Genomic DNA, 19,347 nt, shown 5'->3' with positions numbered 1-19,347 from the left:
ACCTTGTTTATAAAACCATGAGATTCACTATTTTTTTTATCAAGGAGAAAAAATGGATCCCATGTTTATAAAACCATGAGATTCACTATTTTTTTTATCAAGGAGAAAAAATGGATCCCAGGTGCTTTTTCCAGCTGACCTGCTCAAGCACTTCTGGGCTGAGCACCTTACCTTTGGACAGGTGCCAGGCATACACTTGAATCTCAACAGTGGTGTTGCAAGATGTGTTCTATGAGCACCTTGCAACCCCTCTTTAACAGAACTTCCCTGCCCTGAAAAATAGACCAATTGGTAGTTCAGATAATACTTGTTTGCTTTTTCCCAGCCTTTGGTTCTTTGTCTAGGAAATGGCACCCATTTGCTGGTGAGAGATTGGGTGGTCCCTGGACATTTTTTTTTTTTTTTTAACGTGAAGCACTTTTCTCTTCCAAAGAGATGTGATCCCAATCAAAGAGGCCGGTGAGAAGATGCCCACTGTCAGGGAACCTTCCTGGAACTCAGCTTCCAAGTGTGAAATGGGGATGGTGGTGGTGGTTTAGTTGTTAAGTCATGTCCAACTCTTGCGACCCCATGGACTGTAGCCTACCAGGCTCCTCTGCTCATGGGGTTTCCCAGGCAAGGATGCTGGAATGGGTTGACACTTCCTTTTCCTGAGGATTTTTCCCAACCCAGGGATTGAACCCAAGTCTTCTACATTACAGGTGGATTCTTTACCACTGAACCACGTGGAAAGGTGGTTCGGTGATAAAGAATCTACCTGCAATGCAGGAAACCTGGGTTCGATCCCTGGGTTGGGAAGATTCCCTGGAGAACAGAGTGGCTACCCACTCTAGTTATTCTTGCCTGGAGAATCTCATAGACAGAAGAACCTGGTGGGCTACAGTCCATGGGGTTGCAAAGAGTCAGACACGACTGAGCGACTTACACACACAGGCCTATTTCACAGAGTCATTTTTGAGGTCTTCACTTTTCTAAAACCTTAGCCACTCCTTAAGGACAAGTCAGGTGTCTCCTCTTCTAATGTAGTTTTTTCATGTGGATAACTTCTTGGAGCCTTATAGTTCCTAGAATTGGTCATTAATGAATTTCTATTTCATTCTCTTTTGTTTCCTTTATGTAAGTTAGTTTAACCATCTTAGGTAGTCTGTGAGCTCCATAATGGCAAGTTCTGGAATCATTCCTGAACAGCCCAGGTTTTCAAATACTATGTAGTCAACATAATAGCAAAAATAATGAAGATAATAGCAATAATTGCAATTTAATGACAGACTATGATTTTCCCAGGCAGTCTGCTGAACTCTTTACAAACACTATCTCATTTAACAACCTGTGAGGTAGACATTACCAGTTTCAGTTTACAGATGAGGAAACCAAGCTTCAGGGATTAAGTAGCTTGCTGGAGTCCAATTGTAAATCAGCAGCTGCAATGTTCACCCTAGCATGCGTGATTCCAAAGCCCTTTGCAATATTGATCAAGGGCTCCCCTCCCCTATCAAATCTGCTACCTCTATCTTGTAGTCATACCATGAAAGGGACACAAAGAAGAGATGTATGGAAGGCCAGACTTTATTTGGACAAGCTACACGTATTATTTCCTTTTTCCTTCCTGAAAGCCCCTTCATGAAGGACTGACATCATAGAATTTCTAACCCAAGAACACTTATTTCATAAAACAAACACACTTGAGAGATGGTGGGAAAGATAGACTTGTTTTGCTTTGGAGAGTCTTAATGCCAGTGCCAGACAATAGATTAAAAGGTGTTCCCTCCAGGGATCTGGGATAACCAGTCATTCTTCCATAAATGGCATGGCAGTCAGTTTCCTCCACCCCTCTGCCCACATCCTTCTCTCTCCCCACCAATAGCATTCAAGTCTCAGCAGAGGGGCCCAGAGATGGGCAGGTGGGGCTGAGCCTCCTACTGAGCCTTCAGCCTCCTCTATCCTGGCCTCTCATGCCTATATCTTTAGGTTGATGACACTGAAAACAGTGAGTCTCAGCCCTCTGCCAGGAATCTAGAGGAAAGCAGGAAAACACAAGTGTCTCTAAGATATCCTTTCCTTATTTCAGGACTCCCCTCCCCTTTACCCACTTTATCAGTGTACACACACACACACACACACACACACATGCATTTTAAAAAGTAATCATCTCCCTATAAGTTTCAGCATCCAATTCTGAGCATCATTTATCTTCATCCTAAATGGCAACCACCCATTGTGGATGGACTGAAGAGAGAAACCCAGCCAGTCCCTGGGAAGGCAGGGCTTTTCTGCAGTCCCCACTGCTTTTGGCAGTCTCTTTGGGAGCACTGGGAAGACACAGGCATCCCTGTGCTCTTAAACAAGGGCCCTGCCAAGAGAGCTGTAGATTCCCTTACTGCTTTCATGCCCCTGCTAAATACTCCAGGGAAAGGGAAATCTGGGGGCCTCCATAGTTGTCATCACACCTTCTCTTGGCACTCTAAGTTGGCAGTCAGCAAGGGAAGCAAACAGGAGGGAAAAATAGTTTTCCAGTATTTTCTCTCCTTTTTTATTTCTATCTTCACAACAGAATTATTCTTTTTCCCAAGGGGAATCTGAGAAGCACAATGCCCTCTTTGTTTTCATAAGACCTAGGGAGATTCCACTGGCCTCCATGGCTGGTGATCTGGACAGGATTCAAGAGAGGACAATGGCTTCTTGGGCATTCTGGTCAATCAGGTGTTTAGGGGAGCACTCGAGGGACCACCAAGGGGGTAATGGAAGGGATGGTGTCTATCATCAGCTTGAACTATAAAAGAGCTGCAGGCTGACAGGTGGTGGCAGGAATTCTAGTGGAATTGTGTGTACACTGACTCCCCAGGAGAGCCTTCCAGCCCCAGGGGCTGGTTGCACACCCTGGCAGAAGGAAAGGCTGCAATATCACCAAGGTGAGACATTTGCCAGAGGTGCATACCAAGGCACTTGTAAAGTTGAGCCCCCTGGTCGAGTTCCAAGGACCTCTTTTTAAGTAAGACTGGGCAGAGGGAGGGGCAGCCAAGGGCAGACCATGGCAACCTCACCACCACTCAAAGGTATGGTCCAAGGAGACAACACGCTCAAGAGCACGTCTAATGCAAGTTCCTTGACTCATGCTCATTGTTGGGCTGGGAATTTTGGGTTCCTTCTTGCCGGAGGAAGAGTGTTCAGATCAAGGAAGCCAGAAGGACCTAGAGAATCCATCTGCTGTGTGGCTGTGGTGTAGAGAGTCATCCTATCCCTCTGGCTATCCCTCCCAGGCCAGATTTGCTATGATCCCCTCTCTTCTTCTGTCCCATTCACAGAGTAATCTGAAAGGCTTCACTGAGGATTCTGGGTGGAGGATGGGGAAGAGACAGCAGCCTGGACAGGTAGCTATGTCTCTGACCGCATCCATAAAGACCTGCTTACATCTTCTGGAGAGAAGGAGCAATGCCATTGAGACCCAGTGTCCAAAAATAGCATAGCAGTGATGAGAATGAAAGAGATGGGGTCAGAAAGGACATGTCTTCCCTCTCTGAACTCCTCTGTGCCCATCTGGTTCTCCCACACTGGAGGTCACACAGACAGGTCATCTGACCTGGCCTTGCTACTGGCCTTGCTGAGACGGCGCTTGTCACTCTGATAGCCATGGGGGAGGCTGGGTCCTGGGGAGCCCTCATTGGGTACCTCGGGCTTCTGGGCATAACGGATGTGAATAAAGCCTTCTCTTGGAATCTGCTCCTGACTTCGCACCTGCTCCGTGGCCAGATTATCAGTGTTCTGCTGGGAGGCCATCTTGTTACTGAAGGGACTGAAGAATTTCCCCCCAGGGCCATTCTCCAGGCACTGATTGAAGTCAGGGGGTGGTGTGCAGCTCTGGACCATGCCGGCCGAGGGACCAGGAAGCTGGCACTCACCCACGCCGGGCTGGGACTTGACAAATCGCTGCCTAATCTTTTTCCAGCCCAGGTGGTAAAGTTCAGCAAGGCTGAGGAAAAGGGACAGTCCAGCCACCGCCAGCATGAAGACGATGAAGACATTCTTTTCCGTGGGCCGGGACACATAGCAGTTGACGGGATGGGGACAGGGACTCCTGCGGCAGACATGCAGGGTGTCCAGGAAGACCCCGTAGAGGAGGTACTGGCCCACAATGAAGGCCACCTCCATGGTGGTGCGGATCAGGATGCTGCAGACGTAGGTGTTGAGTAGACTGCCCTGGAGGGCAATCCTTCCATTCACTTCTTCCCAGCAGGACAGCTCTGTCTTCTCGGCCACCGGGTACTCGTAGGAGCCAGCAGCCCGCACCTCTTTGGCCCTCTCAGCCTCCCGTAGCAGCTTCCGCTTCTCCTGCACGCGCACCATGTGCACGGCGTGGCCCAGGTACACCAGAGAAGGCGTGGAGACGAAGATGACCTGCAGCACCCAGTAGCGAATGTGGGAGATGGGGAAGGCTTGGTCATAGCAGACGTTCTCGCAACCAGGCTGCATCGTGTCACAGAGGAAATCAGCCTGCTCATCCCCCCAGGATGACTCGGCAGCCGTGCCCAGCACCAGCATGCGGAATATGAAGAGGACCGTGAGCCAGACCTTGCCGATCACCGTAGAATGCTTATGTACTTCCTCCAGGAACTCTCCCAAGAAGCTCCAGTCACCCATCTTGGCTCAGCAGAAGACAGACGCCAAGACTCCTGCCAATGGGGCAGAGAGAAAAACAGAGGGATGGTTCTGCAAATGTCTGGCAAGTCCGTCATGCCCTGTGATTTCACTGACCCAAACCAATGCGTTCCTTAAGAAAGGCAACTTAGAAATCAGATTCTCCTGAAAGGCTCTCCTTCTCCCCCATGCCCAGCAAAAATGAAAGAGAAGACTCAAAGGACTCGAGATGGCAAGATTAGAGTATGAGTCCCGCACTTTAATGGATCTAGAAATCAACTGAGATGTGTGTTAAAAGGTGTGTGGATTCTGTGCTTTTACCTCCAGAGATTCTACTCCGAGGAGGTCTGGGATGGCCCCCAAGGGATCTTGATTTGCAGCAAGCAGCCTCAGTTATTCTGATGCAGATATTCAAGGACCTCACCGGTGAAACATTGGAGTAGTGTAGCACAGGAATCTGCAAGTGTGACTCTGGACTTTTGCCTCACTGAGTCTGTTTCCTTGTCTGTAAAATGGGAATAGCTACACCAGAGGATTTGAGGGTTAAATGAGATGAGGTATGTGATATGCTGAAAATCATAACTCACATGTTCCATATGGTTGAATGGCTGTTGGGTAAAAAACAATATTTTTCTGACTTCAGCAGGTAGAACTAGGTGGTAGAGAAAAAAGAGGGTGGGGGTAGCAAATTTGGCTCCTCGGGAAGCATTTTCTAGCAATCGGAGCCTTGCAGCATGGGCCAGCTCTACTGGGAGGTGGCAAAGGTGGCTCAGATGGTAAAGAATCCCCTGGCAATGTGGGAGACCTGGATTTGGTCCCTGAGTTGGGAAGGTCCCCTGGAGGAGAGCATGGTAACCCACTCCGGTACTCTTGCCTGGAGAATCCCCATGGACAGAGGAGCCTGGAGGGGCTATAGTCCATGGGGTTGCAGAGAGTCGGACCTGACTGGGCAACTAAACACAGCAGCACAAAGAAGACATTCAGAGGTTTCTCAGGTTCCCCCAGCTGGTGAGCAGCTGGCAGTGCTGATCTACTCCTCACGGCAGTGCAACCATTCCAGCTGTGCCTCTCAGCTTGTCCTTCTGCATACAGAAGGTATCCACCCCCAGACCTGCCCACCTCACACCCAGAATAAATGCCCCAAACCTCTAAGTCTCACCTAGAACCTTCCCTCATCAGGTCCTTGCATATCTCATCAGCCTCATTTCCTGCTGGTCCCCAGCATGCCAAGTCCTGGAAGATTCCTGAATGCCCTCCTCCCAACCACCTCCTACATGTTTCCTCACCCCTAGCTGAATCCTATATACCCTTCAAAACTGAACCCAGTCATTGCTTCTCCAGCCCTCCCTGCTTCCTCAAGCTGAGTATCTTCAGTTCTGCAGTGACCCTGGGGACACTCAGTCCTCTCCTAACATCTTGTGATCCTCTTCCTATCTATGTCCTTCCAGTAGGAGCTTCTTGAGAACAAGACTTGTCTTTTCCTCTGTACCATCATCACCTGGCCCAGAGTGGGGGCTTAGTAAGTCTTAGTTGAATGAATGAAGGAGGGGGTGGCAGGCACTGATGTTTCCTACTCATGGCAAACCAATCCCCTATTCTTTGCCTGTGTCTGTTAGCAGGATAAGAAGGTCAGCTATCACTTTCTCAGCCTTCTCTGCAGTTAGTTCTGCTCAGTGAGGTGAGGTGGGGAGGGTCTAATGTGGAGGGAGTGCTCTAGAAAATGTTTTTCCATCCCCCAGTAAACAGAGAGAGCCTCCCTTGAAGTCCTCTTCACCCCCACGACTGCCTGTGGACAGGCTGTGTGAGTCAAGATGCCTGAAGCTGCCCAGAGAATCTCAGAAATGCAACCGGTGCCCCAAGGCTTCTGAATCAACTCTTGACTCTTCTATGTCCAGAATTTTCACTTGATGAGCAATAAATGTTCTTATGGCTTAAGCCTTTAATCAACCAGTCCTAATGAAAAAAAAAAAAAAGGAGGGAGTTGAAGATAAATATTCCCTTCTTAGAATCTTAAACCCTCAGACTCTGATGGGACTTTAGAGGTTGTCACGTTCAAACCTTAATCTTCCCATCTTTGCTGCCAGCATGCCCCTGATTCCTATCCTATCCCAGTTCCAGTTCTTATGCATATGAGGAAGGAAGGACAGGACCATATTTCATGGTCCACGTTTTGGCCTCTGAGTTGATATCTTGACAGAGACCAGCCTCCTGGCTCTGTCTTCTCCCAGCACTCCACTCCCCAACCCTGAGAGTATGCAGAGTCCCTGGGAATGAAAGGGTCCGTGAGTAAGCAGAAAGGACCTTATCTCTGCTCGCCTTCATATCAAAGACCCTTCCAAGTCTTGAGACCTTTCCTCTGGTTTGTGACCAGACATCTGCCCTTTTCCTCACATGATTAAGGGCCCCCTCCCAAAGTGGAAAATTGGGGAGCGTTTGTCCAAAAGGAAAATAGCTGATTAGATAAGAGTTTGAATGGTCTGTGATCCCCTCTGGGCACGTGCGCAGTGCTCAGCACCTTCAGGGTCATCAGCACACATGCAGAGACAGGATGTGGCGAGTGTCAGAGAGAAGAGAGGGAGAGAAGGGGAAAGAGGAGGATTAAAAAGAGGGAAAAGACAAGGGAGTGATGGAAATGGCGGGAAAGAGACTCTGTAACAGTTCAGGGAAGTCAATTTGGGGGTTAGTTAAGTGGAGTTCAAATCCTTCTGAATATCTGCTGAGCTTGGAGAAGTTACTGGATCTATGTCTCAATTTCCTCCCATGCAAAGTGGATATACTGTTATTTAGCTCATCAAGTTATTATGAGGGGATACATAAAAAGCACTTCACACAGTGCTCAGAATATAAGAACCAAATAAAAGGCAGCCATTTCTTGCAAGGAAAGTGGTGGGGAAAGACAAAAATAAGAGAAAGTGGAAGGTAGAGAGATGTGCATTATCAAGCAGAAGAGAGAAACAGAGAAGAAGGGGAGAAAGCCAGAAGAAAGAGAAAGGTTAATGAAAAAGAAACAAAATGACATAGATGTATATTCTTCCAGGGCAAGTTTTTCAAACTCTCCTCCATCCCTGAAGACTTTTCCCTTGATCTTCTGGCACTGTCATTCATTCCTTGCAAGTCCCCAAGGAAGTATAAAAATAGTTCAAGGCAAAGAATGTGATGCTTTGGTCTGGTCTGCCAGGAGGCTTGCCTGCTGACTCCCTCACTTGTGGTCCAAGGGGTCCCACCTGGAAGAAGTAAAGCACAGGTACCAGAAAGGAACACAGTCTTGATAGACTATCCGAAAGACAATCTTTGTTGTTGTTGTTTAGTCACTAAGTCATGTCCAACTCTTTTACAACCCCATGGACTGTAGTCTGTCAGGTTCCTCTGTCCACATGATTTCCCAGGCAAGAATAAGGAAATGGGTTGCCATTTCCTTCTCCAGGGGATCTTCCTGACCCAGGGATCAAACCCATGTCTCCTGCATTGGCAGGCAGGTTCTTTACCCCTGAGCCTCTGGGGAAGCCTCACTGGGAGAGAACAAGAGAAACTAACTAACGAGGAGCTATGGGCTGAGGCAGACCTGGGAGCCCTGGTGGCAGTATATAGGGTGAAAAACCTCTCATCTGTAACTTCCTGGGTGACTCAGACAAGGTCAGAGAAACTTCAAACTGCTGCTATGTACAAGCTGCTTAGCTTATAATAAGATAGTTTCCTGGCTAAAGTCAATTTCCCGACTCCTCTGGGTCTCTTTGTGCCCCCTACAACCTCAGCCAAAGAAACTTGTAGATTAGATACTCGTTGAGTTTTCCGGGTGAATAGCACACAAAATATTTTGTAGATTACTATCTGTTTCTTGGCAGGAAGTGTGTTAGGAGGGCAAAGGAAGCTGCCCATGCCATGAATAAGCTCTATCAAACACAAATGGTAGTATACGCCACTGCTTTGTCTGTGATCTTCACCAGCTTCCTACTGTTCATAAAGTTCAAACTATTTAACTTGCTCTTGAGACCCTCCACGGCGTGTGTGTGCTCAGTCGTGTCCAACTCTTTGCGACCCCACGGACTATAACCCACCAGGTTCCTCTGTCCATGGGATTTCCCAGGCAAGAATATTGGAGGGAGTTGCCATTTCCTACTCCAGGGTATCTTCTCAACAGAGGGGTTGAACCTGAGTCTCGTGTCTTTTGCATCTCTTGCATTGGCAGGCGGATTCTTTACCTACTTCGCTACCTGGGAAGCCCTCCCCATCCTATCTATTTCTGCTGTTCCCCTCACATACTCAATACTTAAGCTACACAACTCCCCACACACATATTCATGACCTGCAATTTCTCATCTCTTTATCTTTTTTTCCCCTATATAACTGGTATTATTTTCTTTTTAATTTTTATCAGAGTATAGTTGCTCTACAATGTTGTGTTAGACTCTGCTATCATACAGAGTAAAGTAAATCAGAAAGAGAAAAACAAATACCATATATTAATGCATATGTGTGGAATCTAGGAAAATGGTACAGATCAATCTATTTGTAAAGCAGAAATAGAGACACAGATGTAGAGAACAAACATAAAGACATCAAGAGGGGGGACAGTGTGGGTGGGGTGAATTGGGAGATTGGGACTGACACCTATACACTATTGGTACTATAAATAAAATAGATAACTAATGGCAGTCTACTGCATGGCATAGAGAACTCTACTTAATACTCTGTGGTACCCTAAATGGGAAAATCACCTCTTTATCTTGGCTTCTCATGTTTTCTTAGCCTATGACGTCCTTCCCTTTCAGTTGTTCATTTAATAAATTTATTGAATGTTTACCAGTTATCAGGCATCATTCAGTGAGGACAACACTGAAGATACAGCAATTAAAAAGACAAGCATGGAGTCCCTGCCTTTACTGAGCTGAACTGCCTTTATTTTCCTTCATTAAGGAGAGAGAACAAACACATAATTGCAATAAAGCACAATGTGTGCTAACATTAGGGAAATACAGGGGCCTGGGGTTCAGTGGTAAAGAATCTGCCTGACAAAGCAGGAGAATTGGGTTCGATCCCTGGATCAGGAAGATCCCTTGGAGAAGGAAATGGCAACCCACGGCAGCATTCTTGCTTGGGAAATAACGTGGACAGAGGAGCCTGGTGGGCTACATTCCATGGAGTCACAAAGGGTCGGACATGACTTAGAGACTAAACAACAGCAGTGATGGAAACAAAAGACAGGAGGTTCACTCTGGTTCAGGTGGGGCCTGGGCCCTTCATAGAGCCCTGGATAGTTGAATTCTACAGCCCTTTGCAACTGATATGAGTTCTGAAGCCCCCAAGGCAAAAAGAGATGGTCCCTAGAACCTGGACAAGAACATCCCAACCCTGAACGTTCTTTATTCCAAGAATTTCCCTGTCCTCTTTCAATGTGTCACATCGTGGGACAAAGCAAAACTTTTGGAGATGTCATTAGGGAACTTGTTTGGTAACAGTAACGTGGCACTTGGATAAGAGGGAAAGGGCCAAAGGAAGGTTTCTGTGCAAAGTGAGCATCATTTTATTCCTTCACTTCATGTATTATATGATTAGGAATAAAATTCAGTGTCTAGTTCCCAATCCAGCGCTCCTCCTTATGTTGGCACTGAGGCCACCCTACACAGCCAATGTTTTTAAAGAAAACCAATTTAGAGCAGCCCAAATTAACCTAAACTCATAGCCAGCACATCTTTCTCTGCCCCACAGTTCCAAGTGGAAATGGAGACATCGTCTCAAATTGACCTCAGCCCTCTTTGATATCTCCTGAACTCTGAAGATGCGAAATTACCATCCAGCAGTCAGGATATACTCCCACACTGGGTTATATGCTGCCTTACTTGTTCTCCAAAGACTTCTTGTCTATCAGCTAACCTGAACTACGTGTCTACTATTGTTCTCGGTACTGAAATAATACCTCAGAGGTACCAGGCCTGGCAAAGACTAGGCAGTCAATATCTATTGAATTAATAAACAGATCAGGGGACGTCCCTGGTGGTCTGGTGGTTACAACTCCATGCTCCCAACATAATGGGCACAGGTTTTCTGCCTGGTTAGAGAACTAAGATTCCACATGCTGCACAGCCCAGCTAGCCAAACAAGCAAAAACCCAGATTAGACGTGATTTGTGCCCTCAAGGATTTAACAGCTTTCCCTGTAAGGTGGGTAATAGACTTCTCAAAGTAAATACTTAGTATTTTTATTGCATTAGGTTTTCTTATTCAGTGTATAATAAATGATTTCTTAATGACCAGGGGAAGAATATTTGATCTAGTAATAAAGTTGCATTACCTCTGACCCAGCCCCCAAATGGAGTGGGGGATGTGAGACCCTTCCCTTGGTAGTCGTCCTGCTCGCTGCAGTCCTTTAGTCATGAGTGCAGCATGAACTAGGCAAGCTGCAGGTGACAAGTGCCACCCAGCACACAGCAGGAACTGCACCTTCATCTCTCCTGCTCAGGAAGGTGTGTTGCAAGTGAGTAAGAAGCTACTGTGAGGAGGCCTTGAAAATTCTCTTTCTTTTGTTGATTCTAGTTCTGTCCTCTGGAACCAAACATATCAGTCCTTACAATATGCTGTTTTTTAATTAATTAATTAATTAATTTTTGGTTGTTTTGGGTCTTTGTTGCTGCACATGGGCTTTCTCTAGTTGTGGAGAATGGGGGCTGTTGTCTAGCTGGAGTGCATGGGTGTCTCATTGCGATGGCTTCTCTTGTTGTGGTGCACAGGCTCAGCTGCTCTGCAGCATGTGGAATCCTTCCAGACCAGGTATCAGACTCATATCCCTTGCATTGGCAGGTGGATTCTTATTGACAGTACCACCAAGGAAGTCTATGGTATACTATTTGACAGCAAATTTGTGTTCCCACCTCAGGAGCTGGGGCTTGGGTTTAATTGTAAAACCATTGAGTTTTGCACACATAATGAGAATTATTTGCTCTGCTGACTCTATATCATCTCTCCAACTCAAGCCTGAGTTGAGTTGTCCTTGAAGACAAGTCGTAACGATTCATCATTGGATCCTCCCCCTGAAATCTCTCTATCCTCTCTTTACCCTTAGAGCTTAATATTATGCCCTGAAATTGATAGGCGGATTTGTGTACTTTTTAGGAACAACGGTGGATGAATGACAGCATTCATGTCACTCAAAACACCTAATGCCAGTAGAGGCGGCTCCCTGGGAGGCCATCCTAGGGTCATCTGCGCAGTGACTGTGGTGACCGGGATACCAGGGAAAGAAAAGCCATGAGCCTTCCTTCTGCCCACGAGGGAGCCCTCCACTTAACTGAACAGGACTGAGTGTGTCTAGAGCAAGAGACTTGGTCACCACGGACTATTCCTTCTCTGCCTCCTCCCCACCAATCACTGGGAAACTCATCCACGTTTGTCAAAATTAGATTTTAAGATCACTCTGCAGAGTCTGCATCTAATTCTGGACAATGACACATGTTCTGGATAATATCTACCAGACCTCTGGTTCTCAATAAAGATTGTTATTCATAGTAATAATAACAATCCCCTGGGCCCATGTTATAATTTCGCTCACCATGCAGTGGAATGAGGCAAGGGCAGGGTTGACTTGCTTCTCAATGAAGAGAATTCTGTCAGAAAAAGACCCAAAGGGTGTCACTTACAGGATGCCTTAGATGTAGACTTATGTCAGTGCAGCTCAGCTCAGAACGTGTCCATGAGCCCCAGTGCTACGCCAGATATCAAAGGTGGCTTTATAAAGTGAAGTGTCAACTATAACCGTCATCTCAGAGCTCTTGTGAAGCTTACTTATGATTGTACATTTTTCTAATTTTCCTTCACCCCCAATAGTTTCTCCCTAAAATAGACTTGTAGGGAGAATCATGGGAGAGAGTGGCCTCGATCCTCAGCCACCTCATTAATCTTTATTATCCTCACAGATTCTTAGCTTCATTTGCTAGTTTACCCAGAGTTACACAAAACGGTGAGAATAAAAAGAGAATCTAACACTTTTTGAGACCCTTCTATGTGCCAGACACTCTGCAAGTTTCTTGATATGTATTTTCTCATTTGATTCTCACAGCAACCGGAGGAAGTAGGGACTGGCCCTGTTCCCTTCTTACAGGCCTCAGTGGGGGTAGACTTGAGCAAGATCACTTGAGGATGACTTGCTGGTAAGTGATGAAATTGGCATCAAAGCCAGCTCTTGTCTTTTCTGACAGCAGTGCTCCTGCCTTAAGAACCGTACTAGATTCTAAATCGCCTAAAGTTCCTTTCTTTGAAAATCCTTACTGGTCCAAGAGTGGCCTCTTTTACATAAGACAACTGCCACAGGGATGTTTGAGAAATAACTATGAGACTAGGGAGTCGATTTGTACATGGTTGAGGGTAATCCTTACATTTAGAACTTTAATTCTTTTCCTGATTTAGGTTTGCGGTAGCTACTTCAGCCTCAGGGAAAGCAACCAGCTAGATGTACCTATGGCTATTGAGTTGGGCGGTGTGGGCAACTCTCTCAGAATGAGAAGTCCAGGGGGCCTGCGCCCCTGAATCTTAATCTCTAGAGAGGGGAGGAGGAGTTAGAGATGAGAGAGAGGGAGAAGGAGGCAGATGGAGGAGATTAAGTATCACTTTAGTTTTCCTTTTACTCCATCCAAGGGCAGATAATTAACTCCTCTTTAAATTTAATTATTTGATTCTGGCAAGGACCGAGTGGGCCATTCAGAGATCCTGCTGGCCGACAGTTGTTTCAAAGCCAAGGAGGTAGAAGGGAGCAGGCAAAGTGGAGAAAGAGCATTATGCTAGGATAAGTAATCTTCTTAAAATGTTAGAAGACATATTTACAAGGAATGGATGGGAGGGAATGGCAAATGGAGATATTCAATTACAATGAAATATTGGGAGGTCTTTATTATCCCAGAAGGAGTTGATTGATAATTATGTGGTTATTAATGAAAAATACATGTATGAAATGCTTTATTATTTCCAACATCTTGTCATCGATTCATAGTACAGTAGAGCTAAGAGGAATCTAGGAATCTAGGGATCAATCAAAATCAACCACTTATTTCTCAACCCAAGATGAAGACCAGGGTCCAGGGAAGATAAGTGGTAGTAATAACAGAAACCACTATCTGAGTGTTTTCCACATGTGAAGCATTTTACAAGTCCACTTTCTAACTCTTACATTAGCCCTGCTAGGAAAGCAGTATTATCCCACTTTACAGCTGAGAAAACTGAGACTCAGAGTTTAAAGAACTGGTACAGAGTCACACAAGTAGCAAATGCTGTGTGGGAGACTTGAACCTGGTCTACCTGACTTCAAAGCCTGCCTTTCTCTCTAAAAGGGAAAGAAAAGCAAAGAGGCCTTAGGACTGAAAAGGACTGACAGCTGGTGACAAACTCTTGACGGGAGCTCCAGTGTCTTAACTCCACAAGCAGGGTTTTTTTCCCACTTTCCCATAAGAGGCTCAGGGTTTTTCGTTTTAGCCTCTGGTTCATTGGCTGGCCATCCCTTGCATATGCTGTTCCTAGAACTGATGATCACATCGAGCCCTCAGCCCACAGTGGTCAGGATTCCCAGACTCCTCAGCATCTGCCACCATTTGGCCAGAAATCACATATAGAAAGTTATTTCCTTTTTTAGCCAGTAAATGCTCTTGGCTGCGGCACTGTCTACCGCCGGGTTCTCAGCTGGCCAAACAGCAGGCGCTGGAGTTCCATTGATGTCAGATTGCAACAAGAGCAATGAGAACAGAAATAGTTAGGTGTTAGGACTCCTGGTTCCTAGGAAGAGTAGGATTCGAGCCTGCCTCCATCACTGTCTAGTAGTGTGACCTCAGGCAAGTCACATAACCTCTCAATTTCTTCCTCATTTGTAAAGAGGGAATGTTTCCTCATGGGGGTTAAACAATGTGTGAATAAGTGGAAATATCTAGAACCGTAATAGGCACATAGTAGCCACTCAGTGATGTAGTTCCTTGTTTTCTGCCATTTCCAGTAAAAACTCCTCTCAAATATGACCCAGCGAGCCAACCTGACTCAGCATTTGACATGAGCAGGCTGGCTAGAGGGACTCAGCAAGGACCATCCCCCATGTGCTACCGGGTAGGGGTGACTGTCAGAGGTGAGGAAAACATGGGCAATGGGAAGGATATTAATTTAACTCAGTTATGTCATTCGGTTTAAAGAAGAGTGGTGGGAGGAGAGGAAGAGACGTGTAGAGATCCACTCCAATCACACCCCATTTATACTCATCATTGGTGCAGCCTGCCTCCCAACTTTCCTTTAACTCAAGATTTTGGGTCTAGAGATGGTCTCCATGAGTCCATATTATAAAATGTGTGCTTTGTGTAATTCCTTCTTTCTGAGGAGCTGCAGCACTTAGGAATCTAATCACCAATCCAAAGGCACATCCACAAGGGTAGCTTTGAAGGTGACTCAGTTTTCCGTGAAAGAGAAATAGGAGGTTGTGTATTCTGTGATCTGAGGGGAAGAGGCATCCTGACACCTAACTACACCTGAACTTTCCTAAACTTCTGAATCATGGAGATACGAGGTTGGATTCAGCTTCTAGAAGTCCTCTGTGGACAAGAGCCTCAGAAGAGAGGCTCTTTCTGGTTCCCGCTATTTCGCTGTGACTCCAGACAAGACCCTCCCTCTCCCTGAGCCTCAATTCACTCATAGGTAAAACAAAGTCGTTGAGCTGGACGATTGCTTAGGCCCTTCCAGGTCTGTTAGAACATCAGGGGAATTTGTGACTTGCCCAGTTGTGATCATCTGGCAAATCAGTGGCAAAGTCAAAAGGCAAATCCAGATTTTCTAATTCCCAACTAGACCCGGCGGTGGGGGGGGGGGGGGGGGGGGGGCGCTGGGGTGGGGCGGGAATTTGTGGTCATAAAAACCAAGCAGTACCTTCAGAATTTCAAGTCAAGGTGAGCCTTCACTGTGTAAAGACCTTTGCTTCAAACGAGACTCAATTCAAGAATGAGCACCAGGTGACCTGTATTCTCCTCTACTGTTCTGTCATTCATTGAGCAGTTGCTGCATGGTAGCCAGTTAAAATACATCATTTTATCTAATCTTCATAAAACTTTACAAGGAAAGTATGTATTCTCTTCTTTGACAGATAAAGAAACTGAGGATCAAAGACATTAAATCATTTCCCCAAGGTTTACACAGTTGAAATTCTAACCCAAATGTGATTCCTTTTGCCCTGTCCCTGAATTAGAGAAACTCTAAGATCTTTCTGTGTTATTTCAGTACCTCTGATTCTGAGGCCTGCTGACTCCCTTTCCTTATGAAGGTGAGTGGATTACTAAAGGCTGAATTTTTCTTGCCCGTTGTTTGCTAATATGTCAGAAACAATTGATTCTCACAGTGGCCTCAAGCTGTTCCTTGCCAGGAACCAGCAACTTCTGGCTATTGAAAGGGAAGTCAGCTTATTTCCTATGAGCCCCGAAGCTTTCCTGGAGAAGTGGGCATCTCTCCCCTTCAGTCAGTTCAGTCCTGGAGCCCAGACTGGGGTCAGTTCACACAGAGAATAGCTGGACTCCACGGTGGGTGAGATCTTTCCTGGGACAGATGACAGAGCCTGGGCCTTGGGTCTCCCTAGCCCTGAGGACTGTGAGTCTTCTAGTTCCTGTCTGATTGATCCACACCGACAGGTTCCCTGCTCTGTTTTGACCAGCTGGTCCCAGAGGCGGGATCAGCCAGGACTCATGAGGCCAGGCTGCCCTGTGGTAGCCCTGCTGGCTATAAGAGCCCAGAAGCCTCCACTGCATGTGCCCCCCACCAGCCGACGGAGATGAAGAGGAGCAGGTGGGCAGTGGTACCACTGCCAGGAAACAGGATTGTAGAGATACTCACATTCAAGAAGCAGGGAGGTTTGGGGGGAAATGGAAACTCAGAAAACACAGCCAAGGATGGGAGGCAGAAGAGCCCATGGTGTGAGTAAGCTGAGTATGGTGTTCTCCCAACTGCACTGGCCCTGGCTCTCTCTGTCGTTTCCAACAAATCATTTCCCTTTTCTGAGCCTTGTTTTCCTTACTTGCCAAAGGAAACCTAAGAGACCACTTCCAACTCTTAAGGCCTAGGACTTTAGGGCAGTATCTGGAGTGGGGGACAGAAGTGAGGCAGCTAACAGACAAGAACAATAACCCGGTTTCAACAACCCAGCAAGAACATCTCTGGAATTTCAGGCAGTGGCCAAGCAGGGAACACGGTTGTGTTACTGCCATGGCTGTGAACTTCATGTGTCTGGGGAGGGGATGCCCAAGGGTGCCAGTTTGGAAGCCAGGAAACTCACGTCCTGGTGTGGTTTACTGTCTGCCCAGCGGTCGCTGGGGCTGCTCCTTGGCTGCCAGCAAGGGAGGAAAAGGCTTGTAGAGGGGAGCAGGCTCTGAACAGCAGTGGTGCCCTAGGGACCCTGGCTGGAGGGTGGCAGGTTCAGAGCTGTCCCTGGTGAGCAGCAAGCCAGGGGCTGGGCTGGGCTACAACTCCCAGGTCAGTGGGTGGAAGAGATGGAGGCCACTTGGGCCTGATGATGTGAAAGTCAGGCTGGGATGCTTCTAAATATGAGCTTATGTCCCCAACCGTGAGCACACCACCCCAGGCAGATGGAGGTGGCTTTGGTCTCTTCTCTGTCCAGTGTCGCTGGATCTCTCCCAGGTGGCCTGACTCCCTACCTGGTGTCCTTTCTTGCCTCAGGCCAGTCATACCCTGTGTGTCAGGGCTGTGTTCAGAAAACAGCTTGGTACCATGCTGAGGAGTCAGAACCAGGAAGTCCTCCATTATGACGCGATATTGAGAGAAGGAATGAAGGGAAAACCGAGCCAAGGTGCAGTAAGGATGTCAAATCCTTTATCAGGCTTCCCATCTGTGGTGTTTCTGAGGTGCATTTGAGGTTAGGAATCTCAGCCTTGGACAATGTTACTGCTGACGGTAATGAGAGGGGTCCTGTTACTTCAAACCTTCCATCTTATAGGTGAGGAAACTGAGGCCCAGAAGGGGAATTGCCTGGTCCAAGATCACAAGCCCCTCAGTGCAATAGAACCCAGGTCTCTTGGCCCCCCGAGCCCCAGTTCCTTCACCACATGCTTGAAAGGGAGATGGAGGGGCCCACAGAAACCTTCCTGCCCTGTGCGCAAGAGGAAAGGAGACCTCCATGGGTGCTTCTCCCAGGTTTACCCTCTGGGTCTCACCAGCCTCTTTCCTCCAATACGAGGGGCCAGATTGCTCACAATGTACAGCAAGGACATGATACTCCACAAGAAACCAGGCAGGGAATATTTTTAAACCATCCAACATGCCTTAGGAGGGAAAAAAATATCAAAACACTCTCCTAGATGCTGTGGAAACATTTCAAAAGATTCCAAGCCTAGAGGAAGCATCGTAAAACAGTGATGGTTTGAGTTTTTAAAGGGCCAATTCCAGTCTTCACAAAAGTTCCTGGAAATGGCCTGGTGTCCTGCTTAGAAGATGCCGCTGGAGCATGGCGACTCCATGAGAGGCAGACATACGGCAGAGGCCCTCCACTTGCATTTCTGCAGCTCCCTCTAAATCAAGCAAGTGATTTATCTACTGCTTCCTAAGCCATCCTCTTTAATATACCCAAAGCTGACCATCATAGGGGCTGGTGGTGAGAGAGGGAGGAGAGAAACCCACAGGTGCAGAGAAAGAGCTTTGTTGTGATCAGCCTGTAATTCAAGACTTTCTCTCTGGCTCTTACCCATCAGTTGGTAGTTTTAGCTCTTAAAATCCAAGTTTAGTCTTACCTTCTTCTCCTCCTCCTGTCTGGAATTCCCGTAGGCTCCTTGGTTTTCTGGCCGCCTGTCCTCCGCTGCCCACTATTCCTCGTTCTCCAGCCTGTCAGTCGCTCCTCTCCCACCCTCTTTTTAATCGCTATCTGTCACCCTCCCTCCGCCCACTTCTTCCTACTCTTTCTCTCTCCTCCCACTTCCCCCTCAGGATCTCTCCCTCCCCTCTCCCTTTTGTGCTCCTAGGATCTTTGCTTATTTAAAAAGTTTTCTCCCCTTGACCTGGCACCGCGTTCGCCCCAGAAGGAGACTGAGCCCTCCCCCTCCCCCACAGCCCTCCCCCGTCACTGTCGCTACAGTCCTCTCTCCTTCAGGCTGGTGGTGCAGCGGTGCTAGTCTTTGCCTGCCCACCCCCTGCCGAGCTGCTTTCCTGGGGCATCAATGGGAAAACCGGCACTACCCCAGAGATCCCTCTTCCCCATCCTTTTCCTGTTGTCAGAAAAATGGACTGTGCATCCACAGAGCAGGTTTTTCGGGGACGTCTGCTATGCCCACATCAGTGAGCTGAACACAGAAAACATGCTCTCACAAATCACAAACACCATCACCCAGAATAGACACCAGGGGTCACCTGAAAGCTCCAAGGGGCAGGGAGAGGGCATCTCCACTGCCCAGGACTACTCTCTCCTGCTCTAATGGGAAGAGAGTACTTTTATGTGTCAAGTACTGGGATAGGGGTGAGATAGATATAGATATAGATATGGATAGAGACATAATATCACAAGCTAGAATCAAGATTGCCAGGAAAAATATCAGCAGCTTCAGATAGGCAGATGATACCTCTCTAAAGGCAGAAAGTGAAGAAGAACTAAAGAGCCTCTTGATGAAGATGAAAGAGGAGAGTGAAAAAAAAAATGGCTTAAAACTCAACATTCAAAAAACTAAGATCATGGCATACAGTCCCATCACTTCATGGCAGATAGATGGCAAAG

The 19,347-nt window shown here is 47.0% G+C and overlaps 1 protein-coding gene across 2 annotated transcripts; it reads right to left on the bottom strand.

Annotated features, from left to right (window-relative positions):
* Window positions 1-1,551: 1,551 nt before the first annotated feature.
* Window positions 1,552-18,530, bottom strand: GJA5 (gap junction protein alpha 5). Of its 2 annotated transcripts, XM_043877216.1 has the most exons (3): window positions 18,374-18,487; window positions 4,954-5,137; window positions 1,552-4,667 (listed from the first exon to the last, which is right to left on the bottom strand). In XM_043877216.1, the coding sequence occupies exon 3, from the start codon at window positions 4,633-4,635 to the stop codon at window positions 3,556-3,558; it is 1,080 nt and encodes a 359-aa protein (XP_043733151.1). In that variant the 5' UTR covers window positions 4,636-4,667; window positions 4,954-5,137; window positions 18,374-18,487; the 3' UTR covers window positions 1,552-3,555. The 2 variants fall into 2 exon arrangements, with proteins under 2 accessions (XP_043733151.1, XP_043733150.1); XM_043877215.1 differs by lacking the exon at window positions 4,954-5,137 and having other exon boundaries at window positions 18,374-18,530.
* Between the last annotated feature and the right edge of the window lie 817 nt (window positions 18,531-19,347).

This window comes from Cervus elaphus, chromosome 20, assembly GCF_910594005.1.
Source record: "Cervus elaphus chromosome 20, mCerEla1.1, whole genome shotgun sequence".
Taxonomy (NCBI): Eukaryota; Metazoa; Chordata; class Mammalia; order Artiodactyla; family Cervidae; genus Cervus; species Cervus elaphus.
This window is presented reverse-complemented; position numbering and strand designations above follow the sequence as displayed.